Source organism: Saprolegnia parasitica (assembly GCF_000151545.1).
Source record: "Saprolegnia parasitica CBS 223.65 unplaced genomic scaffold supercont2.2, whole genome shotgun sequence".
Lineage (NCBI taxonomy): Eukaryota > Oomycota > Saprolegniomycetes > Saprolegniales > Saprolegniaceae > Saprolegnia > Saprolegnia parasitica.
Genome location: NW_012156396.1, coordinates 957,743 through 975,631, shown reverse-complemented (window position 1 = coordinate 975,631; position 17,889 = coordinate 957,743). Strand labels below are relative to the sequence as shown.

The 17,889-nt window shown below is 59.4% G+C and overlaps 9 protein-coding genes across 9 annotated transcripts in view; 6 read left to right on the top strand and 3 right to left on the bottom strand.

Moving 5' to 3' along the window:
* SPRG_00953 (hypothetical protein) overlaps window positions 1–1,156 on the bottom strand; it is a gene marked incomplete at both ends in the record, with an annotated part of 3,799 nt that extends 2,643 nt beyond the window's left edge. The window contains 2 exons of the mRNA XM_012339164.1: window positions 17–339; window positions 646–1,156. Of these exons, the coding sequence (XP_012194554.1) occupies window positions 17–339; window positions 646–1,156 (834 nt within the window). The remainder of the gene's footprint in view (window positions 1–16; window positions 340–645) is intronic.
* A 571-nt stretch (window positions 1,157–1,727) lies between these two features.
* SPRG_00952 (TKL protein kinase) lies at window positions 1,728–4,401 on the top strand. Its single transcript, XM_012339163.1, has 11 exons — window positions 1,728–2,243; window positions 2,289–2,451; window positions 2,495–2,580; window positions 2,634–2,817; window positions 2,864–2,981; window positions 3,029–3,106; window positions 3,149–3,232; window positions 3,277–3,503; window positions 3,548–3,736; window positions 3,784–3,913; window positions 3,968–4,401. The coding sequence occupies exons 1-11, from the start codon at window positions 1,739–1,741 to the stop codon at window positions 4,355–4,357; spliced, it is 2,154 nt and encodes a 717-aa protein (XP_012194553.1). The 5' UTR covers window positions 1,728–1,738; the 3' UTR covers window positions 4,358–4,401.
* A 308-nt stretch (window positions 4,402–4,709) lies between these two features.
* Window positions 4,710–5,552, top strand: SPRG_00951 (hypothetical protein; the record flags this gene model as incomplete). The annotated part of the gene is made up of 3 exons (XM_012339162.1): window positions 4,710–4,752; window positions 4,797–5,075; window positions 5,133–5,552. The coding sequence occupies exons 1-3, from the start codon at window positions 4,738–4,740 to the stop codon at window positions 5,550–5,552; spliced, it is 714 nt and encodes a 237-aa protein (XP_012194552.1). The 5' UTR covers window positions 4,710–4,737.
* A 41-nt stretch (window positions 5,553–5,593) lies between these two features.
* Window positions 5,594–8,667, top strand: SPRG_00950 (hypothetical protein; the record flags this gene model as incomplete). The annotated part of the gene is made up of 2 exons (XM_012339161.1): window positions 5,594–6,628; window positions 6,691–8,667. The coding sequence occupies 2 exons, from the start codon at window positions 5,594–5,596 to the stop codon at window positions 8,665–8,667; spliced, it is 3,012 nt and encodes a 1,003-aa protein (XP_012194551.1).
* A 20-nt stretch (window positions 8,668–8,687) lies between these two features.
* Window positions 8,688–11,452, bottom strand: SPRG_00949 (TKL protein kinase; the record flags this gene model as incomplete). The annotated part of the gene is made up of 11 exons (XM_012339160.1): window positions 10,834–11,452; window positions 10,621–10,783; window positions 10,481–10,566; window positions 10,257–10,434; window positions 10,082–10,211; window positions 9,958–10,035; window positions 9,825–9,908; window positions 9,550–9,773; window positions 9,317–9,505; window positions 9,146–9,275; window positions 8,688–9,053 (listed from the first exon to the last, which is right to left on the bottom strand). Exons 1-11 carry the CDS (start codon window positions 11,429–11,431, stop codon window positions 8,688–8,690), a joined length of 2,226 nt encoding a protein of 741 aa, XP_012194550.1. The 5' UTR covers window positions 11,432–11,452.
* A 1,237-nt stretch (window positions 11,453–12,689) lies between these two features.
* On the top strand, window positions 12,690–14,247 carry SPRG_00948 (hypothetical protein; the record flags this gene model as incomplete). The annotated part of the gene is made up of 8 exons (XM_012339159.1): window positions 12,690–12,812; window positions 12,868–12,963; window positions 13,013–13,384; window positions 13,433–13,540; window positions 13,595–13,677; window positions 13,719–13,920; window positions 14,010–14,086; window positions 14,130–14,247. Exons 1-8 carry the CDS (start codon window positions 12,735–12,737, stop codon window positions 14,245–14,247), a joined length of 1,134 nt encoding a protein of 377 aa, XP_012194549.1. The 5' UTR covers window positions 12,690–12,734.
* A 158-nt stretch (window positions 14,248–14,405) lies between these two features.
* Window positions 14,406–15,568, bottom strand: SPRG_00947 (hypothetical protein; the record flags this gene model as incomplete). Its single annotated transcript, XM_012339158.1, has 2 exons — window positions 14,406–14,436; window positions 14,493–15,568. The coding sequence occupies 2 exons, from the start codon at window positions 15,566–15,568 to the stop codon at window positions 14,406–14,408; spliced, it is 1,107 nt and encodes a 368-aa protein (XP_012194548.1).
* Window positions 15,569–15,895: 327 nt separating this feature from the next.
* Window positions 15,896–16,658, top strand: SPRG_00946 (hypothetical protein; the record flags this gene model as incomplete). The annotated part of the gene is made up of 5 exons (XM_012339157.1): window positions 15,896–15,954; window positions 16,004–16,066; window positions 16,111–16,163; window positions 16,212–16,590; window positions 16,640–16,658. The coding sequence occupies exons 1-5, from the start codon at window positions 15,908–15,910 to the stop codon at window positions 16,656–16,658; spliced, it is 561 nt and encodes a 186-aa protein (XP_012194547.1). The 5' UTR covers window positions 15,896–15,907.
* A 660-nt stretch (window positions 16,659–17,318) lies between these two features.
* The window catches only part of SPRG_18952 (hypothetical protein), a gene marked incomplete at both ends in the record, with an annotated part of 2,633 nt that continues 2,062 nt past the window's right edge, over window positions 17,319–17,889 (top strand). Inside the window, one exon of the mRNA XM_012339429.1 lies at window positions 17,319–17,879. Within this exon, the coding sequence (XP_012194819.1) occupies window positions 17,319–17,879 (561 nt within the window). The remainder of the gene's footprint in view (window positions 17,880–17,889) is intronic.

The following is a 17,889-nucleotide window of genomic DNA, read 5'->3' as shown; positions in this document are numbered from 1 at the left end:
TGTCGACGCACTGAACACCATTGACATGGGGCGAGAAGAGCGTCTTGATCGGGTTGCCCGTGGTCGCGTCCCAGACGACGAGCATCGAGTCGGGGCCGCGGTCTGCGGTGACGATCCAGCGCTTGTCTTCGCTCACGACGCAGCACGAGATCGGGTTGCAATGGCCCTGCAGAATGCGCTGCGTGCGGTGCGCGTAGTTGTAGATGACGCCCATGTGGCCGGACGTGTAGAAGATAGCGTGCACTGCATCGTCCGAGAGGCTGTGCACGCCGCCGACAATGTCCTTGTTGAAGCCAAACGACCACGAGAGACTCAGCGCATTCGCCGCGATCGGAGCCGCTTCCATGACGCCGGTTCAAGATACCACGCCACCCAACCGGCAGCGTTTCCTTCCAGAATTGAAGCAGCGGGTTTCAGAGGGTTTTTATCTCTACTCTAAGACGGTGGAAGGGTGGTAGGTGCGCCCCCACGCGCGGCGACGCACGGCAGACGTCGCCTCTAGCACACTGGTCCACGGACCTGCGAACGACACAGCGTAATGCCAATCTTGCGATCGACTATGCGGCGCGAGGCGCCATCCGTCGTCGCTGCTGCGCCATCCACTGGGAATGCTACTGGAAGTGGCATCGTCCAAGCTCTCGCCACACACGTAGCCGTCCATGGACTCGAACGGGTAGCCGTCAGCGGTCTCTAAGCACTGGGTGGTCCACTGCCCGTGCTGGCTCAATCGTTGCTTCTCCCAGAGCTCGAGTACGATGGTCGGGGCAGGGCGCCAAGTGAGATCGAGCCACACGACGGCTTTGGCGTGTGGCATCTTGAGGTGCGACGCGAGCCGATACGGCACGTTGACCTCGTCCTCGACGCTGGCAAGCGCGATCGAGGTCGAGACTAGCAACTTGTCGGCGTGAAGGCAGTCGTACACGGCGACGCGGAGGCGCGCGACGGGCTTGACTTCGGCGCGCAGGCAAAAGTCAAAGCTAGCGTGCCACTCGGGGTTGAGCGTCCGGGGCACAACGGCGCTGGTTTGCTCCTGGTCGTCGAGCTCCAGCACGACGTACGGGTCCCGCTGGCCGCCACAGAAGCGCGGGCCGCGCTCGTCGACGCAGAGGCTCGGGACGTTGGCGACGCGGCGCAGCTGCACTCGAAGCATCGGCATGGCTTGTAGTGTTGCTGCTGCGAGTAGAATCACGCGACAACCGCGTTGTCGGTTCCAACCGGTGCAAACGGTTTCGTTCGCGGTCCGATCTCGCCATCTTGTACGCGACAGCACACCCGCAGCGTAGACACGCGGCAGGATACAGCCATCCATCGGCAAGGGAATATGCTTGGATTCAACGATCTTTAACGCCCACAAAGTAGGTGTCCTAACTGTACTGCTGCGAAGCACGCGGGCCGAGAAAGGGGGTGAGACTGTGCACATGAGATTGGGTCGCCTGTCCTGCCCGACGGTAAACAATGCAGCGACCAACGCACGAAGGGGAGCGATCACCTTGTTTAGAGGCTCCATAATAGGTTGAGGACATCGCCAGAGCGCTTCTTGTACCACGGGGATGCGTTCGGCTAGGAAAACCCGAGAGCGGTCTCTCTTTTTATTAAATTGTCACGGCGTTTGCCATTGAGCACATACAAACATCAAGAGATTACAATACGTTCTTCAACAGCGCATTATTGGGGGTCCCCCCTCCCGATTACACACTTCCATCCTTGCGCAGCGTGGTGTTGGACCAAGGCGACCGCGATGGAGACGTCGTCCGCCATGGACGCTTGCCTCTCGCCGTTCGCGGACTACGCCAAGATGGACAGCGACCTGCATGTCTTTAGCCTCTCGCAGCTGCAGGACGGCCATGTGCACAGCCTCTCGGACCTCCTGGCGGCGACGACGACCTACGAGGCGCCAGCCACGAGCCAACGACCGCGCTGCGCGCCGTGCAGCCGCATTGCAGAGAACTGGGACGCGCGCATCTTGTGGTTCACGCTCTACACGGTGCTATGCTTGCTCGTCGTGTCGTTCGCCGTGCCCGCCTGCATGGACGCGACGTCGTACCCGCTGGGCACGCATCTCGAGTGCATGGCGCCGTCGCCGGACCTCGGGCACTCGAAGCGGCAGTCGTACTTTGACATGGTCAGCATCATGCTTATCACTGGCAACGTCGTCGTGCTCATTGGCGTCTCGCTCTACCTCGGGCTTCAATGCACGTGGAGCAAGAAGAAAATCATGGCCAACCCCAACCATGCCAACCTCAGTACGTCATGCTTGGGCGAGTCCAAGGCGCTTATACTGTGTCTAGCCAATAGCTTTGTCTTACCGTGCTACGCCTTGGTCTGGTACATTTTCGCAGGGCTCGGCGCGAGCTTCATCGTCGGTGTCACGTTCTCTGTCTCGACTGCGCTCTGGGTCCACCCCGGTTTTGACGCGATCTACTGCTTCCTCTTTCACTTTCCCATCACCTGGTTCGCACCTCCGCCAGTTCAAATCTCAGCACGCGCCCATTAGGATCCGGCAGCTTCTCCCGGTCCTCATGGTGCAAAAGTCGATTTCAAAGGCGGCGATCCTGCGCTCGGTCGGGCTGTCCGGCGCCAGTACGTGGCCGCACATGGGACGACTACGCTTGACGTATTCTGTCTGTGATTAGTGACCATCGTCTTTATGAGCTTTATCTTCATCGACAAGGCGTCGGATGGCGTTCCGATCTTCTTCCTCGGCTTCCACTTCGTCTCGCTACTGTACTATGCGTGGACCAAGTACGTTTGCTTTGCACGGACGTCGTTTGACGTCGTATACGTGCTCTTGGCGTTGACGTCCGTGCTCTACATGCTGTCCGTTTCCGCACCTATAGAAACAATATCGTCATGCGTCCTGTAGACCCCCCGTGGTGCTGCTCTTGGACCATCAAATGCACCCGTCTGTCTTTAGCCGCGTCACTGTTGTCGGCAACGTGGTCGATGCGTTCACGATTCTCTCGATTCTGCTGAGTCTTCGTGTGCGCTTGATATCTTGATGGTTTCATTGCGTGACGCGTCTCCGTAGGCCGACACGAAATACTGGCTGGGCCTCGACGACAACTCTGTCCAGACTAACGATCCAGCCAAGTTGTACCTCCGACTGGTACGTCCATGCGCTTGCGTCAAGGGTACCGAGCGCCCGTAGATTTCGGACCGAGGCATGGTCTCATCCTTCTCGACCCGCACGTCGGTGTACGATGTCCACTACATGATTGAAGAGTTTAAAGACGTATGACCTTCGTCGTCGCTTCCGCTGTCTGCATCTTGGTGTAGAGCATGATCGACTACTCGTGTCTGCACCTCGACGCCGTCATCGCCCAAGGCGCAACCGCCGTCGTCCTCCGCGGCTCGATGCACAAGCACATACTGCGGCCAAATGCCGCGGTCGCCATCAAGATGTACACGTCGCTCTTCGTGACGGACGACGACGTGCGCCGCTTCTCCAAGGAGACGTCGCTCAACATTGGTCTCTCGCACCCCAACATTGTGCGTTTTTACGGGTACCGGGTCTCTCGTTTTGTGCGGTGGCGTCTCAGCGTTCTAGGCTCTGCGTCGTGCCGCCTGCGATCTGCTTGGTGTTCGAGTACTGCGAGTGGGGATCGCTCGAGCTCGTCTTGCTTGCGCAGAACCGGTCGACGACCGAGTGGGACCTCCAAACGAAACTCAAGGCGTGCTTGGATGCGTGCCGCGCGGTCGCATACCTCCACAGCTTTAGTCCACCGCTCTTGCACCGGTAGAAATGGACACCTTTCTCTACATAGTTTCTCAAGCGTGGGGTAGGGACATCAAGACGGCCAACTTTTTACTCGCCTCGGATGCGATGCTCAAGCTTAGCGACTTTGGCGAGAGCAACCTCATGCGACCCAAGAACGACGGCACGATGACGGTCGTCGGCAGCGTCGACTTTATGGTGCGTCCTGCGATCTGCGATTGGCGGTCTGAGATCTGAGATCTGAGATGGTAGGCGCCTGAAATGATCTCGGGGGGCCGGCCCGCGTCAGCCGTGTACGGCACGGCGGCCGACGTCTACAGCTTGACGATGACGCTGTGGCACATTCTGGCTCCGGGTCGGAACCCGTGGAAAGGCCGGTCGCACTTTGAAGTGTACACCAAAACCATCCAGGGCGAGCGCCCACCGATACCGGAGACGCTGCCCACCGACTGCCACGAGCTGCTAGAGCGTGGGTGGGCACCGGACGCCGACGAGCGCTGGCACGCAGATGAAATGGAGGAGCTCGTGCTCGGGATGCTCAAGGGCGGCGCCTCGTGTGTGCGGCTGGAGGCGCCAACCGCATCGTCCTCCATGTCGGGGACCTCGGGAAGCTACGTCTTGGCCCACTCAACCAGCATGTAGAAGAACCCTATTTATTGAAAACATACTACTAGCACTCGGGTGGCTACGAGCGAAAGCAGGAGCAGGCGTCTTGTTGGTGATCGCACCCCCACTGCACTGCGCTGCGCTGCGGCCAGGACAGAGAGCTAGTATCGAGTTGATAGACTGCTGAATGTGGCATGTCGACGTGGTACGTAACCTTGTTCTTGTACGGATCTGGATTGGTTGAAACACCGTGTCTTTTTAACCAATCCCACGCGTGTGTAGCATTGCCATGGGTAGTACTTTGCTTGGATTGGATAAAACGCGGTTGACGGAATGACGGTCGCCAGACTTTTCAGCCAATCCAAGAGCACTCGTGTTCGGACCCACGCTGCAACCTCATTAGCACGCGGTCGAGCATGTCGTCAGGCGACGTAAGCGGCCGCTCGCCATGTCTACGCTCAAGCTTCATGCGTAGGAGTTCGACGACCACTACGCCACGCAGCGCCGGCGACAGGCAAGCGCTGCGCCCACCAAGGCAGCGGCCGCCACCGAGACCGCCGTTCCGTGGGTCGACGACGCCGAGGCGCCGGCCTGCCACGTGTGCGAGACGCCCTTCTCGCTCGTGAAGCGCCGTCATCATTGCCGCACGTGCGGCAATGTCATTTGCTCATCGTGCTCGGTGTTTGTACCAACGGCGAAGAAGCCGCAGCGCGTCTGCATCGCCTGCGTCGAAGGCGTCCAGCCTCAACGAAAGGTACCCTCGCCGTCCCAACCAGCAGCCCCAGCAGCAAAGAAGGAACCTCGCATCAAGCGAGCCGAAGCAGACGTGACGCTATCCACGCGGCCACCCCGCCCTGTTCCAATGGCACCGTCGTCGCACCGGTTGCAAGAGAGCATCGACAACTGGTTCCTGGATGAGAACGAACCCGTGAGCCCGATGGCGCCGATGCCGGTGCCTGGAAAAGCACCCCGATCCTCAGCTCCGTCGTCGAGCGCGTGGGCTTCGGTCGGTCCGTCGCAGACCAAGGCCAAGCCACAAGGCAATCTTCGCTTCGCCGACGTCGTGTTCGACGACCGGCCGTTGTACGACGACGACCTCGACGACACCCGGTCGCAATCTCGATTTCCGCCGCCCAAGACACAACCGCAGTATGAGAATCGGCGGGCTGACCGCCATGGGCATCGCGCAAGTGTACCGTCGGCGCAGCCGCCGTCCCCCCTCCGACCGTGACCGTCGTACCATCGCGCGATCACGAGCCAGCGCCACCGGCCATGGCCGCACCACTGCCAGCGCCCGTTAGCCCGCCACTAGCGCCCTCGACCGCGCCAGAAAAGAAAAAGCATGGGTTCCGAGCCACCATGAAGCGCCTCTTTGGCGGCAAAGAGCCGTCCGAGGCCAGCGCGCCAGCGACTATTGTGGTACCATCAACACCGGCGTTAGCATCGGCATCAGCATCGGCGTCCATCTCGGTCTCGGTCGCGTCGAGTACGTCGGATGCCCTCAGTGTGAGCCACGTGTCGCATTCAGAGGAATCCGAACAGGTCGAGGTGTGGACCCGTGGCAACGACGAAGCGTCGCAGTCAAAAGTTACGAGCTCGTATGCCAACCCTTCGGCGGTGTCCATGCGTCCGTCGTCGTCGTCGTCGACACTCGTACCGAGACAAGCGTCGGCACCGATGACGCGTCCTCGCCGCGACACGTTCGACGATATGTTTGAAGGCCCGCGGCAGGTGCAGCCTCTCCGGGACCTCCAGACGCGCGCCTTTGATATCCCGTCCATCGAGAAGGTGCCGACGCGTGAGACACGGCGAGGGACGTTGGAAGACAATGTCTTTGGGTCGTCACCGACAACCACGTCGGTATCGTCATTGTACGGCGCGTATGCATCGGTGCCTGGCGCGTCACGCTACGGACCCGATCGGTTTGCGCTGCCTGCGCGCCCGAGTCGGTACGCGCATGCCGAGCCGCATGCGACGACCGCCGGCGACTTTGATGTGGACGACGACGACACCACGAAGCGCCACGAAGCCGAGTTCGATCCGGTCTCGGGCTCGTACATCGTGCCGCAAAAGGCGCTGGTCGTGCGGCAGCCAGTGTCCGAGGTGTTGCGACAACCGGTGGGTCCGCCGGCGCTCTCCGAGACGACGGGGATCGCCATCGTCGACAAGCTCTCGTCGCTCGAGCACGAGCTCGCAGAACTCAAGAGCTTGCTTGCAGCGCGCAAGTCGCACCGTCGGTCGAACGCCGCTAGCATCTTTGAACAAGAGAGTGAGAGCGATCGTGACGCGACCCCGTCACCGCCGATTGTCAAAAGAAGAAACGGCAGCCCCCGGCACCGCGGAAGGACTCGTTTGGAGATCTCTTCGAGGACGACCAGGCGTCTGGCAAGCCGCAGTACGAGTCGCTTTTTGCTATCCAAGGACGCCGCGGTCTCCAAGACGACAAGGGCAACGACGATGATGACGAGGAAGAAGACGACGCGCCCGTCTCGCGCTGGCCGGGGCGCCACAAGCCCCGACGAGGCCGGTCGCCCGTGCCCCAAGTGGCTGCGAAGAAAGCATCGAACCGGCGGTTCACGATGGACGACAGCGACTCGTCGCCGCCGCGCAAGCCAAAGGACTCGTTCGACGGTCTCTTCACGGAAGCGTCGCCGTACAAGGAGGAGCTTTTCGGTGACAACGTCGCGTCGAGCGATGACGACGAGCGCACCGAGAGCCGTAGTACAACCAAGCGACTGCAGCATATTTACGGCTCGGACGAAGACATGTCCAAGGCGACGGGCGACGACGACGCGGCACTGCCGAGCCTCAAGCGCAAGCCCAAGGCGCCAGCAAGTACACTAACCGAGGCGGAGGTGTCACCTCAGCCAGCACAAGTTGTCAAGCCAGTCACCAAGCCCCGAGTGCGCAAGGACTCGATCGACAACCTCTTCCAGGACGACGCCGGAAAGTTTGACCGGCTCTTTGACGACAAGTCGCGTCCGGTGACGGCGTCCAAAAACCTCTTTGATGGCTCGAGTGACGAAGACGACGTGGCGACACCGCTGGCGTCACAACCGTCGACCGTCCGTCCGATGCCAACCGATGACGACAATGACGACGAGGAAGACGACCTCCCAAGTTTGCGGACGGCAAAACGCTCTATCCCAACGCCAACTTTGGCCCCGGCAGTCGTTGTCGCCGGAAGTAGCTACTCGGACGAAGAGGAGTTGCCGAGCTTGCGGTTGCGGTCGTCGACAGCACCCGTCACGACGACGCTGCCCACTCCTACGCCCGCTCCGTTGCTTGACCTGCCGGTGCAGACCTGCAGCCTGACGGACGTGTCATTCCCGATTACAAGAGACGTGTCTTTGGATCATTTGGACGACCTGGTGATGCAGTCCGAGACTGTGGAGACCGCGGTTGTCGAGACCGCACCTACGGTCGACGAGGCAGCTCCATCAGTCGTCGAGACCGCACCTACGGTTGACGAGGCAGCTCCAACAGTCGTCGAGGCAGCATCCACCGTTGCCGAGTTCTCACTGCCGCCGAGTCAGGCGTCAGGATTCGTCATTGATCTCGACGAGGAGTTTGACGATGGTCTTTTCGGCGCAGCTACAGTTCGTGTCGCCACTCCTTTGACGACGCCAACCGCACAAGAGCCAGCGGCGACGACTGCCGCTTCGATGTGGTTGTTTGCTGATGACGGCGGTCGAAGCTCCACGAGCTCCTTGGCCCGCGTTGTTACAGCTGAGAAACCGCAAGACGAGGCATCCGCCTCTCTCTTTGACGAAGCGTCGTACGTGCGGATCGAAGCAGCCGACGTACACAGCTCGCCCGAGATGGTCGGCGTCGCGGTACCAGCGCCCGAGAGCGCGCCAGCCGACTTCGAGTCGTTCTATATATCGACCGAGCCGTCGTCGAGCGTCGACAGTCGCATGGATGACACGGCAGCCGACGACGGTGACGATGACTCAACGCCCGATCCCTTTAGCTTTGAGCGCAAACCCAACAAGAAGCGGCCAACTGTCGCTGCGCCGGTCCTTGTGCACCGACCGTCCAAGCCTTCTGGCATCGACGAAGACAACGACGGTGGTATCCTCCTCGGACACGACGCTACGCCATCCGCCGACGCTGGTCACACCGAGCCGGACGACGTCGACTTGGCCAAGGTCGACAACGCCGAGTTCGATGCGTCGTGGCAGGCGATGCAGCAGGACGAGAAGGCGCGGAAACAGAACGTCCTCAAGCGTCAGCGCCAGCTCCACAAGCAAAAGCTCAAAGACGCCGCCGAGAAGAAAGCGGCAGAGAAGGAGAAGAAGTCCAAGTCCTCCAAGAAAAAGACCGACCGGGTTGCGACTAAATAATTTTACTCTCGTCGATATTCCTACCTTGGTGACGGCTTGAGAGACCCGCATTGGAGACGACCTGTCCGCGGGAGGTGTTGCCGGTGGCTCGCTAAAAGCCACATGGTCTGGAAACGGGCTGCAATGGCTTGCACCGAGAGGCGCTTGGCCGGGTCGGCTGCCCACCCATTCTCGAGCAAGTCGATGCAGTCGGGTGGCAGCGTCAGCGGAATCGTCGGCCGGTGGCCTTGGGTCACTTCCGTGTACACTTCAAAGTGCGACCGGCCTTTCCACGGGTTCCGACCCGGCGCCAGAATGTGCCACAGCGTCATCGTCAAGCTGTAGACGTCGGCCGCCGTGCCGTACACGGCCGACGCGGGCCGTCCCCCCGAGATCATTTCAGGCGCCTACCATCTCGGATCTCAGATCTCAGATCGCAGATCGCAAATCTCAGATCGCCAATCGCAGATCGCAGATCGCAGGACCCAAAACGACGCACCATAAAGTCGACGCTGCCGACGACCGTCATCGTGCCGTCGTTCTTGGGTCGCATGAGGTTGCTCTCGCCAAAGTCGCTGAGCTTGAGCATCGCGTCCGAGGCGAGTAGAAAGTTGGCCGTCTTGATGTCCCTACCCCACGCTTGAGGTACTATGTAGAGAGAGGTGTCTACCGGTGCAAGAGCGGTGGACTAAAGCTGTGGAGGTACGCGACTGCGCGGCACGCATCCAAGCACGCCTTGAGTTTCGTTTGGAGGTCCCACTCGGTCGTCGACCGGTTCTGCGCAAGCAAAACGAGCTCGAGCGACCCCCACTCGCAGTACTCGAACACCAAGCAGATCGCAGGCGGCACGACGCAGAGCCTAGAACGCTGAGACGCCAACGCACAAAACGAGAGACCCGGTACCCGTAAAAACGCACAATGTTGGGGTGCGAGAGACCAATGTTGAGCGACGTCTCCTTGGAGAAGCGGCGCACGTCGTCGTCCGTCACGAAGAGCGACGTGTACATCTTGATGGCGACGGGCACCGCGTCGCGTAGCGTCCGCTGCATCGAGCCGCGGAGCACGACGGCGGTCGCGCCTTGGGCGACCACCGACTCGAGGTCCAAGAGAGAAAAGTCAATCATGCTCTACCCGTATGTTCGGTTGGGTGTGAAGCACGACGGAATGCAAAGGCGCACCTTCTTGAACTCTTCAATCATGTAGTGCACGTCGTAGACAGACGTGCGGGTCGAGAAGGACGACACCATGCCTCTCTCTGCAATCTACGACCGCAGATTCTTTCAACAAAGAGCGATGCTGTAGAAGGTGGACCAGTCGGAGGTACAGCTTGGCCGGGTCTTTAGTGTGCAGCGAGTTGTAGTCAATGCCGAGCCAGTACTTGGTATCGGCCTACGCGCTACCGTCGTGAGCTTGAAGGATCTTTTCGCCCGCGTACGCGCAGGGTGAGCATGATGCCAAGGATCCCGAAGCAGTCGATGAGGTTGCCAATGACCGTCACGGTCACGTAGAGGTAGTAGTACATGTCGTCGTGGTCCGGCGACCGGATCAAAAGCATCACCGGCGGTCTACGCCCATCGACAGTGAGACAGTTGGCAACGCATGGGACGTACAGGATGCCGACGAGGGACGACGCGACGAGCACAATGTAAATGTAGTCGAAGGACGCGCGCGAGAAGCTAATAAACTTGGCCCACGTGTAAAACCCGATCGAGACGGCGTGGAAGACGATAAAGAAGATCGCAATGTGCATCTTGTCGAGCACCATGACGCTGAGCAGGAGCGCGCTCACTAGCATGCAGTTCATACGGAACAAATCGCACAGCGACGCACGTACCGGCGCCCGAGAGAAGCATGGAGCGCTGGACCGCAGCTTTGGAAATCGACTTTTGCACCATGAGGATCGGAAGAAGCTGCATGACCCTATGCACATCGATATGATGAGATCCTACTGTCGTCATCAACAGAGTGTATTACCACGAGGTTGGGAGGTAGATGAGAAAACAGGCGGCGCCGCGGTAGGCCCAGATCGTCTTCATGGAGACGGTGATCGAGACGGCCATGACGCTCATGCCGTAGACAGCGACGACCAGAAGCGTGAGCCACACCATGTCGTAGCACGGTAAGACGAACACCGAGGCTAATGCAGGGCAACCATAAGTATCAATCCTTCAAGGCAAGAGGACGCACTGAGGTTGGTGTTGTTGGGGTTGGCGATGATCTTGCGCCGGGTCGCTCGGCACTGCACTGCGAGAAAGGCCGAGACGACAAAGATGACAAAGTAGTTGCCCAGCGTGAGGATCGTGCTGAGCATCTTGATGTTGGACTCGCTCGCCGAGTCCTTGACCGTGGCGTTCCACTCTGGAAGGAGGCAGAGCATGTGCGCTCCAAAGTGCATCTTCTTGTACCGCTGCTCGTCGACGACGTACGTGAGGGCAAAGGCTGCTGCGAGCATGAGCAGGATCGCAACCAGCGTCGCCCAGAGCACGGACGCGTCCCAATTGGAGCGGAGCCGCTGCCAGAGCTGCATGTCGCAGCGCCACTGGGCACAGAAGCGCCTCGAGCGCGTCGACGGCGGCATCTCGTGGCCGTCGCCCATGGCTGGCAGCTGCCCAAGGCCCGTCTGAAGCGACTTGACCGAGTCGAGGAGCAGAGTTTGGTTGGCATTCATGTAGAGGCTTACGCTTTCGACATGGCTGCGCGTGCCAAAGTCCATCGTGAGGTACTCGTAGTCCCGGAAGGGCGAGAAGGGTGAGCCGCCTTGCGGCGGCGGCGTCGCGCCCACCATGGTGCAAAGTCGCGAGAGCCGGTGAAATGATTAGCTAATCACCCTCCCGTGCAGCCATTAAACGCGGGGGATTGGTCAAAATACGCGAGACAGCGTGATGCCATTGGTCGCTGTGACGCGCCAAAGATTTGCGGATCTTTCAAGTCGAATGGCGATCGGCGGGAACGATCTCAGTGATCACTATCAGTAGCCACCACACGCAGTTTCTTGTAGTACATTGTATTGGCTCAAGTCCGACGGTCGTAGCTACTGGACTTAGTCTGCACGCTCTCTAGTTCAGCTTTCTAATTCGACCAAATGCTCTTGCGCGACACCTCGAGCAGCGTAGCCGGTGCGGCTGCCATCGCTTCGCCGCCCGTAGAAGTGGAGCGTGTCGTGAGCTTTTTGACGCTAAAACAGTGTATGTCAAGTTCTGAACCATCGAAAAGAGGTATTTTGAAGCATTCTATGCGTTGTTGTTGTTGAACTGAGTTATATTACATGCAATTATAAAGATATGGTGGACTTCCTAATGCGCTCGTGAGGCGTGGCCGGTGCGTCAGCGAGGAGCGTTAGTGGTCGTGATTCGAGATCGTGCGAGGGACCAGGTAGCGTGCACACCAGGGGTCGTCGCGAAGCATTCTATGCGTCATATTCTTCTTGATAGCGCTACTGCCAAGAATGGCTCTACTGGTGAGTGTGGCGGCCTTTTCCAGATGCTACATTGAAGGTCTTTCGAGTGACGTGTGGATGTAGGTGCGCACGCAATTTTACAGTGTTAGTTGGGGTTGTTACCGTTTCCTCCCGCGCTTGTGTTATAGGGTGTAGAGACCACGCGGCAAATTCTGAGCGGTGTAGCTACATGCAGAGAGATGTATGGCAGTGGATTCTACCAGGTTCTTCGTACGTCTCGTCTCGAGAGAAGCTTGCGTCGGCGATTCTGCACATGACCGGCATTTGACGCGGTGGACAATATCATCCAATCCGCGCGCTCGTTGGATGGAAAAGGCCGCCAATGATTTCTTTTGCACCAATCCCAGCAGTGTATCGGTGCAAACGTGCGCTTTGCAGCGCTTCTTTATGTTTCATTGGCTAAAATCCCATCGTGTGTGTGAGTGCTGGTCGTTTTGGCCATATTCATGTGATTACACGGTGGCCGGTCCTGGATCCAAAAAATACAAATCTAATTTTATTCTTGTGTCCACCTTTATACCTTGTATTGGTATGCCATGAAATAAAACGGCATCGCTTTACATTGGTATAAAATAGAATTCGGCCGCGGCCAGACGCCACGGACATCATTTCCCAAGACCAAGTCCGCAGCATGGAGCGCGACCACGACGAGCAGCATGCGAGCCCGCCGGCGACCGACGCCGAGAACGACGTCGAATTCATGCGCGCAGTACGTAGCACCCTCCATGCGAGTCCACGCTCATGGACATCATGTGTCTACCTAGGGCTACGAGGTAAACGGTACTCCAGACAAGTTCTACCGCCAGCCAACCGAGTCCTTCCGCCATGTCGCCGCCGCACGGTTCACGTCGCGCCAGTTTGTACGCAGCCACATGTGGCAGCGACGAGCACGCTCATGCATGCGCGTAGGGTATGGACGCCATGCCGTACGAGTCGGATTTCAACATGCACCACCAGCCCCACGGAGCTACGTCGCCAATGTTCGCAGGCGCAGGCAGCATCGACGCGCCGTTGTTTTACGGCGGAGAGGCCCCCAAGAAGCCGGTGTACGACTTCGTTCTTGGCAGCGAACCGGCATCAGAGGCGTCGTACCGGCACGAGCCACGGACCGAGGAGCCGATGGAGCCAGACGTCGAAATCCCGCTGACGGACCCGAACCCACTTTACCATGTCGTGAACCCGTCGTTTATGTCGGTGTTGAGCCCCCTGGACACCCTGTACCGCCTCGAGCAAGTTGTGCGCAGCCTCGAGTTTTCCTACGAGAAGAAGAAGCCGTGGCAGGTACGTCACAGCATCTCTGCTGCGGGGGTCCCACACGGCTGGTCCTAGATGGAAGTGCATGGTCTTCTCTGCGCCGAAGAAGTCACGTTCCGGCTCGGTTTGACCAAGCCCATCGACAGCCCGGACGTTGTGCAAGTCGACGGCTACCTCCTAAGCGTACTACTACCTATCGCATTATTGTGGCATCCGTTCTCATGCCGTGGCGCGTAGGGAGACGAAGGTCACTTTCTTCGCCTCTTTGACGTCGTCCGGAGCGAGTGCAGCGCCTTTGACAAAGACGCCCTCGAGGACACGTACGCGACCTTGGCGCCACGGAGCACTCACGCAGAGATAGGCACCGCATCCTGCGCAAGAGCGAAGCATGGCTGAACATCGACGCGATGCCCGAAGTCTTTCCCGGCTCGGGCGCCGTCTCGGACGACGTCATGATGGAGTACTGTAACGACTACATTGGCCTCGTCCACACGAGCCTCGAAGACACGCGCAGCTGTTACGCGCGCCTCGAGATGGCCAAGACGATCAAAAACTGCTGCCTTGTCGAAAAGAACCGGACGGCGATCCTGGAAACACGAATCTGTTCGAAGTGTTTTGGGAAGCACTCCAGCACATGGTCGTCGATCGACAGACGCCTATCACCCAGTACGCCGTCTATGTCCTCTACCACTTCCGCAACTCGATCCAATCCATCAAGAATTTGGAAACGTACGTTCGGCGCTGCGTGTACTGAGGCGTAACCTCGTCCTAGCATCGACATGGATCTCTTTCTGCGCGCCATGTCCAAGACGTCGTCGTCGTCGTCCAACTCGGTACCCCGCATGAAGACGATCGCCCGCACCTTGCGGCACGCCATGGGCGCGTGCTAACTCATGCTAGCTCTCATTTCTTAATTACCACGTCTACGAAAGATCATGCACGTGTCACGTTGGTGACGCTTCAGACGGATGGGGGAAGTGCGTACACACCCATCTCGCTGACATGGCCACCGGCTTGTACAAAGCTTTGTGTGCTGGCCTCGACAAAGTCAGGCGATCCAGCAATAGATGCGTGCCAGCCTGCCACGTCATAGTTGCAAAGCGCGGTGGGTGCATCGACGAGTGCAATCTGGCACCGAGCCCACGGTTCGTCGTTGAACGGGTGCTCGAAATACGGTATCGGCTCCGACCCACACTGCAACCACAGGACGTCGCAGTCGCAGGACTCGCGCGCAGCGTACAGAGCGCGCACGATAGCGAAGTACGGTGCGCCGGCCGCGCCTTCGCTCAGAAAGAGAGCCTTCCGAGGCAGTGACGTCGGCGTGTCGAGCTCCCAGTGCATGCTAGAGAGGACCCAAAAGACTTGCAACTTGGACTGCAACGGGGCGTTGCAGAGCCACTCGAAGACCTTGTCAATGCTCTCGACGCACAGCTCGATCTCGCGCGAGTCGGCGTCGTACAGACTCGTTAGCGCAAACGAAGCACGGACCTCGCCGGTTGAGAGCGGGACGCCGACAACCAATGCGTCGCCCGGATGGTACTGCAGTGCAACGTCGACCAGAATCCGCAGCCGTTGGACGTTGGATGCGATGGCCTCGCTCGCCACGATGTGCGCGTCGACGCTCGGCGCAATCGGCGCCACGGGCGTGCTCAAGATCACGGGCAGCATCAAATAGTACACAAAGCAGTACGCGGTGAGGTACGCGGTCTTGATCTTCTCCGACCACGCCGGGCCGCTCACGGCTTCCAGCGTCTCGAGCAAGACGATACCGACGTCGGCGTAGTGCTCCTTGCACGCGCCGTAGCTCGCGTGCATGGCTGCGAGGCGCTGGGCTGTCTCGACAACGTCGCGGGACCGGATCAATGTCGCCAGCGTGTGCACCATGCCCGTGATGGACTTGCCTTGCAGCGTCAGGGACGACCGGAAGAGCGACCGGGCGCTTGGCACGCGCGCAAAGAGCTTGGTGTAAAAGGTCGCATGGAAGAATTTGACGGGTGTCATGTGCTTTTGAGGTAGAAAGGCGGGCGACCCGGTTGAGATCGTCGCCCAGTGCTCTCGGATGAGCGCGTCGTCGGCGTGCGTGACGAACGGCCGCTTGATCGCGAGCGGCATGTCCGGCTCGTAGCCACGCGCGAAGTCTTCGTGGATACCAATGCCGTCCGGCGTCGTGAAGATGAGACTCGCGTCTTCCAGCGAGACAATGCCTCCCATATTCCACCAAGTGCTTTCGAAAGGTCCGGGATAGATCCACACGGGGACTGCTCCCGTGATATTGGATGCTGTGATGCGAATTTGTTTGCACGGTGCGCTCGCAAAAGGCCCGTCACGCCTTGGCACTGCTAGTTCTACCAAGAGTACATAAATTGACTAGTCATTGATGTACTCTTGCGGCTACGTACTGGAGCTTGACGAGCTTGGCGCGAGCTGGCGGCACTCGGTCGACAACTTGATGACAAGGTAATGTCCTACCGGAAACGAAATGTCCGGTTCCGGAAAAAGCAGAAATAGGATTCAATCCCTACTTGAACGATTGCTTGCGCAAGGTTGGCCATGGACGACGATGGCGGCTGCGAGGTGACCCGTATCCTTGGCGCTCGGTACGGCGACGCGCGATGGCCCACGTGATACCGAAGATCTTGTCTGTAGACACCACTTTGCCGTGCTCGGCCTTGCCCGAATCGAGTTTGCCGACCTCGCGACCGTGCGGAGGTACGACGTCGGCGTCCAGTCGCATCTCATGGGTGTATCGCTAGGCAATACAAGCTACTGGCGCGCGTCGTCCATCCCGACAAGAGTGCCCATGCTCGTACGTCTCCTACCCTCTGCAAATAGAAGCCCATCGAGGGTACCATAGAGGCGGAGGAGGCGTTCAAGAAGCTCAGCATCGCATACGAGTGCCTCGCCGACGATGCGAGCCAGACACAGTACATTGCATCGATCTCGTCCTCGAGCAAGAAGCGGCGAAGAGATCATGCTAATGTCCCGCCTGCCAAGCGACCCGCGCCAGCGACGCACGGGCGGATGCGCACGCCCGACGAGATCTACGCCGCTTTCATGGCCGAGGAAGAGCGACAAGCTGCCGCCGAGTTCCAAAAGCGCGGGTTCGAGCGGGTCTTTATCGCATCGCCCAAGACGAAGCACAAGACCAAGACCACCGAGACCCCGCTGCCAACGCCAGAGGACCATCGCCGCGAAGCGCTGCTCGCAACCGACCTGGAGGCCAAGCGCGGCGGGTGGGCGTCGTTCGCGTCCGGCAAACCACCGAATTCCTCCGTTCCAGAGGTCCCCTCTCCCCCTGTAGTGGCGCCTCCAGAAGTTGTCGTACCCGCCTTGCACTGTCTGCTTTGTCGGCGCAAATTTAAATCGCGCGACGTCCTGTTGCGGCACGAGGCAGAGTCCGAGCTCCATCAAGCTAACCTCGCCAAGCAGGCACAGCGAGCAACATAATTGTACAAGGACCCGCGCTATAACGGTGGTGTCGTGTACGACAGACGAAATGGCTAGAGTTTACCAAGTTGCGTTGTACTGTCCATCAACGCTGACTGGTTTCATGTCCTTCGCGGTGCTGCGTACCAAGAAAAATGCTTTACTCCCTTGGTACTATCCAGTGAACTACGAGGTACTTGCTAGCACCCGCGCTGCACGGGCGTGCTAAAGAGGCAAGGGCCGTAGGCAGTTAAACCATCTCGTCCATGATCAAGAAAACGTGTTGTTGTCTGAGCCCTCGACGGCTCGGTTGGAAATTTTGCGCCGCGACCCTCAACGTACAACAGGGTCGCTTCGAGACAGCCTTGCGGCTATGACCCCATGCTCGTGCATATGAAGCAGCCCTGTTGCACGAGCCGAACGTGCAGAACCATCGCTTTGCGAGGCAGTGAGGTCAGCGCCATTGCAAGCCCGAGACGAGCGTACCCGCTAACGTCGTCGAGACGCCGGTCTATATTTAGTCGAGTGTTGCGCCATGCGCGTGACGGACGAGGTGCTTCTGCGCGGCCGCAGCAAGGCGCCCCTCGACCAGCTGCAAGTGCTCCACGTTGAGCACTGCAGCGTCCAAGCGCTCGCAAACCTCCAACACTGTGGCTGTCTCCACTCGCTCTACGCTGGCCACAACAAGCTCGTCGACATTAGCAATCTGGAGGGCCTTCCGCAGCTCTGGCTCGTCGACCTGAGCGCCAACAAGCGGCTCCACGACCTGAGCCCCCTCTCGAGCTGTCTTGCCCTTGGGTACCTCAATTTGAGCGACGGCAGTTTGACCTTCAAGGACCTCGTCCCGCTCCACGACGTCCACATCCTCGAGCTGCATTTGCACGGGAACGCCGGTCTCATTGGCGACGACGACGAGGCGACGTACCGCATGATCGTCGCCGCCCTCTTGCCCAACGTGATGTCGCTCGACGGCCATTACATCACGGCGGCCGAGCGCCTGCGGTCCATCGAGCGCTACGACAGGTACGTGCATGTCCTCATGCACGGCGACGTGGATGGGTACGGCACAACGTCGGCGCTTTGGACGCCGCCCGCCGTGCGAGCGC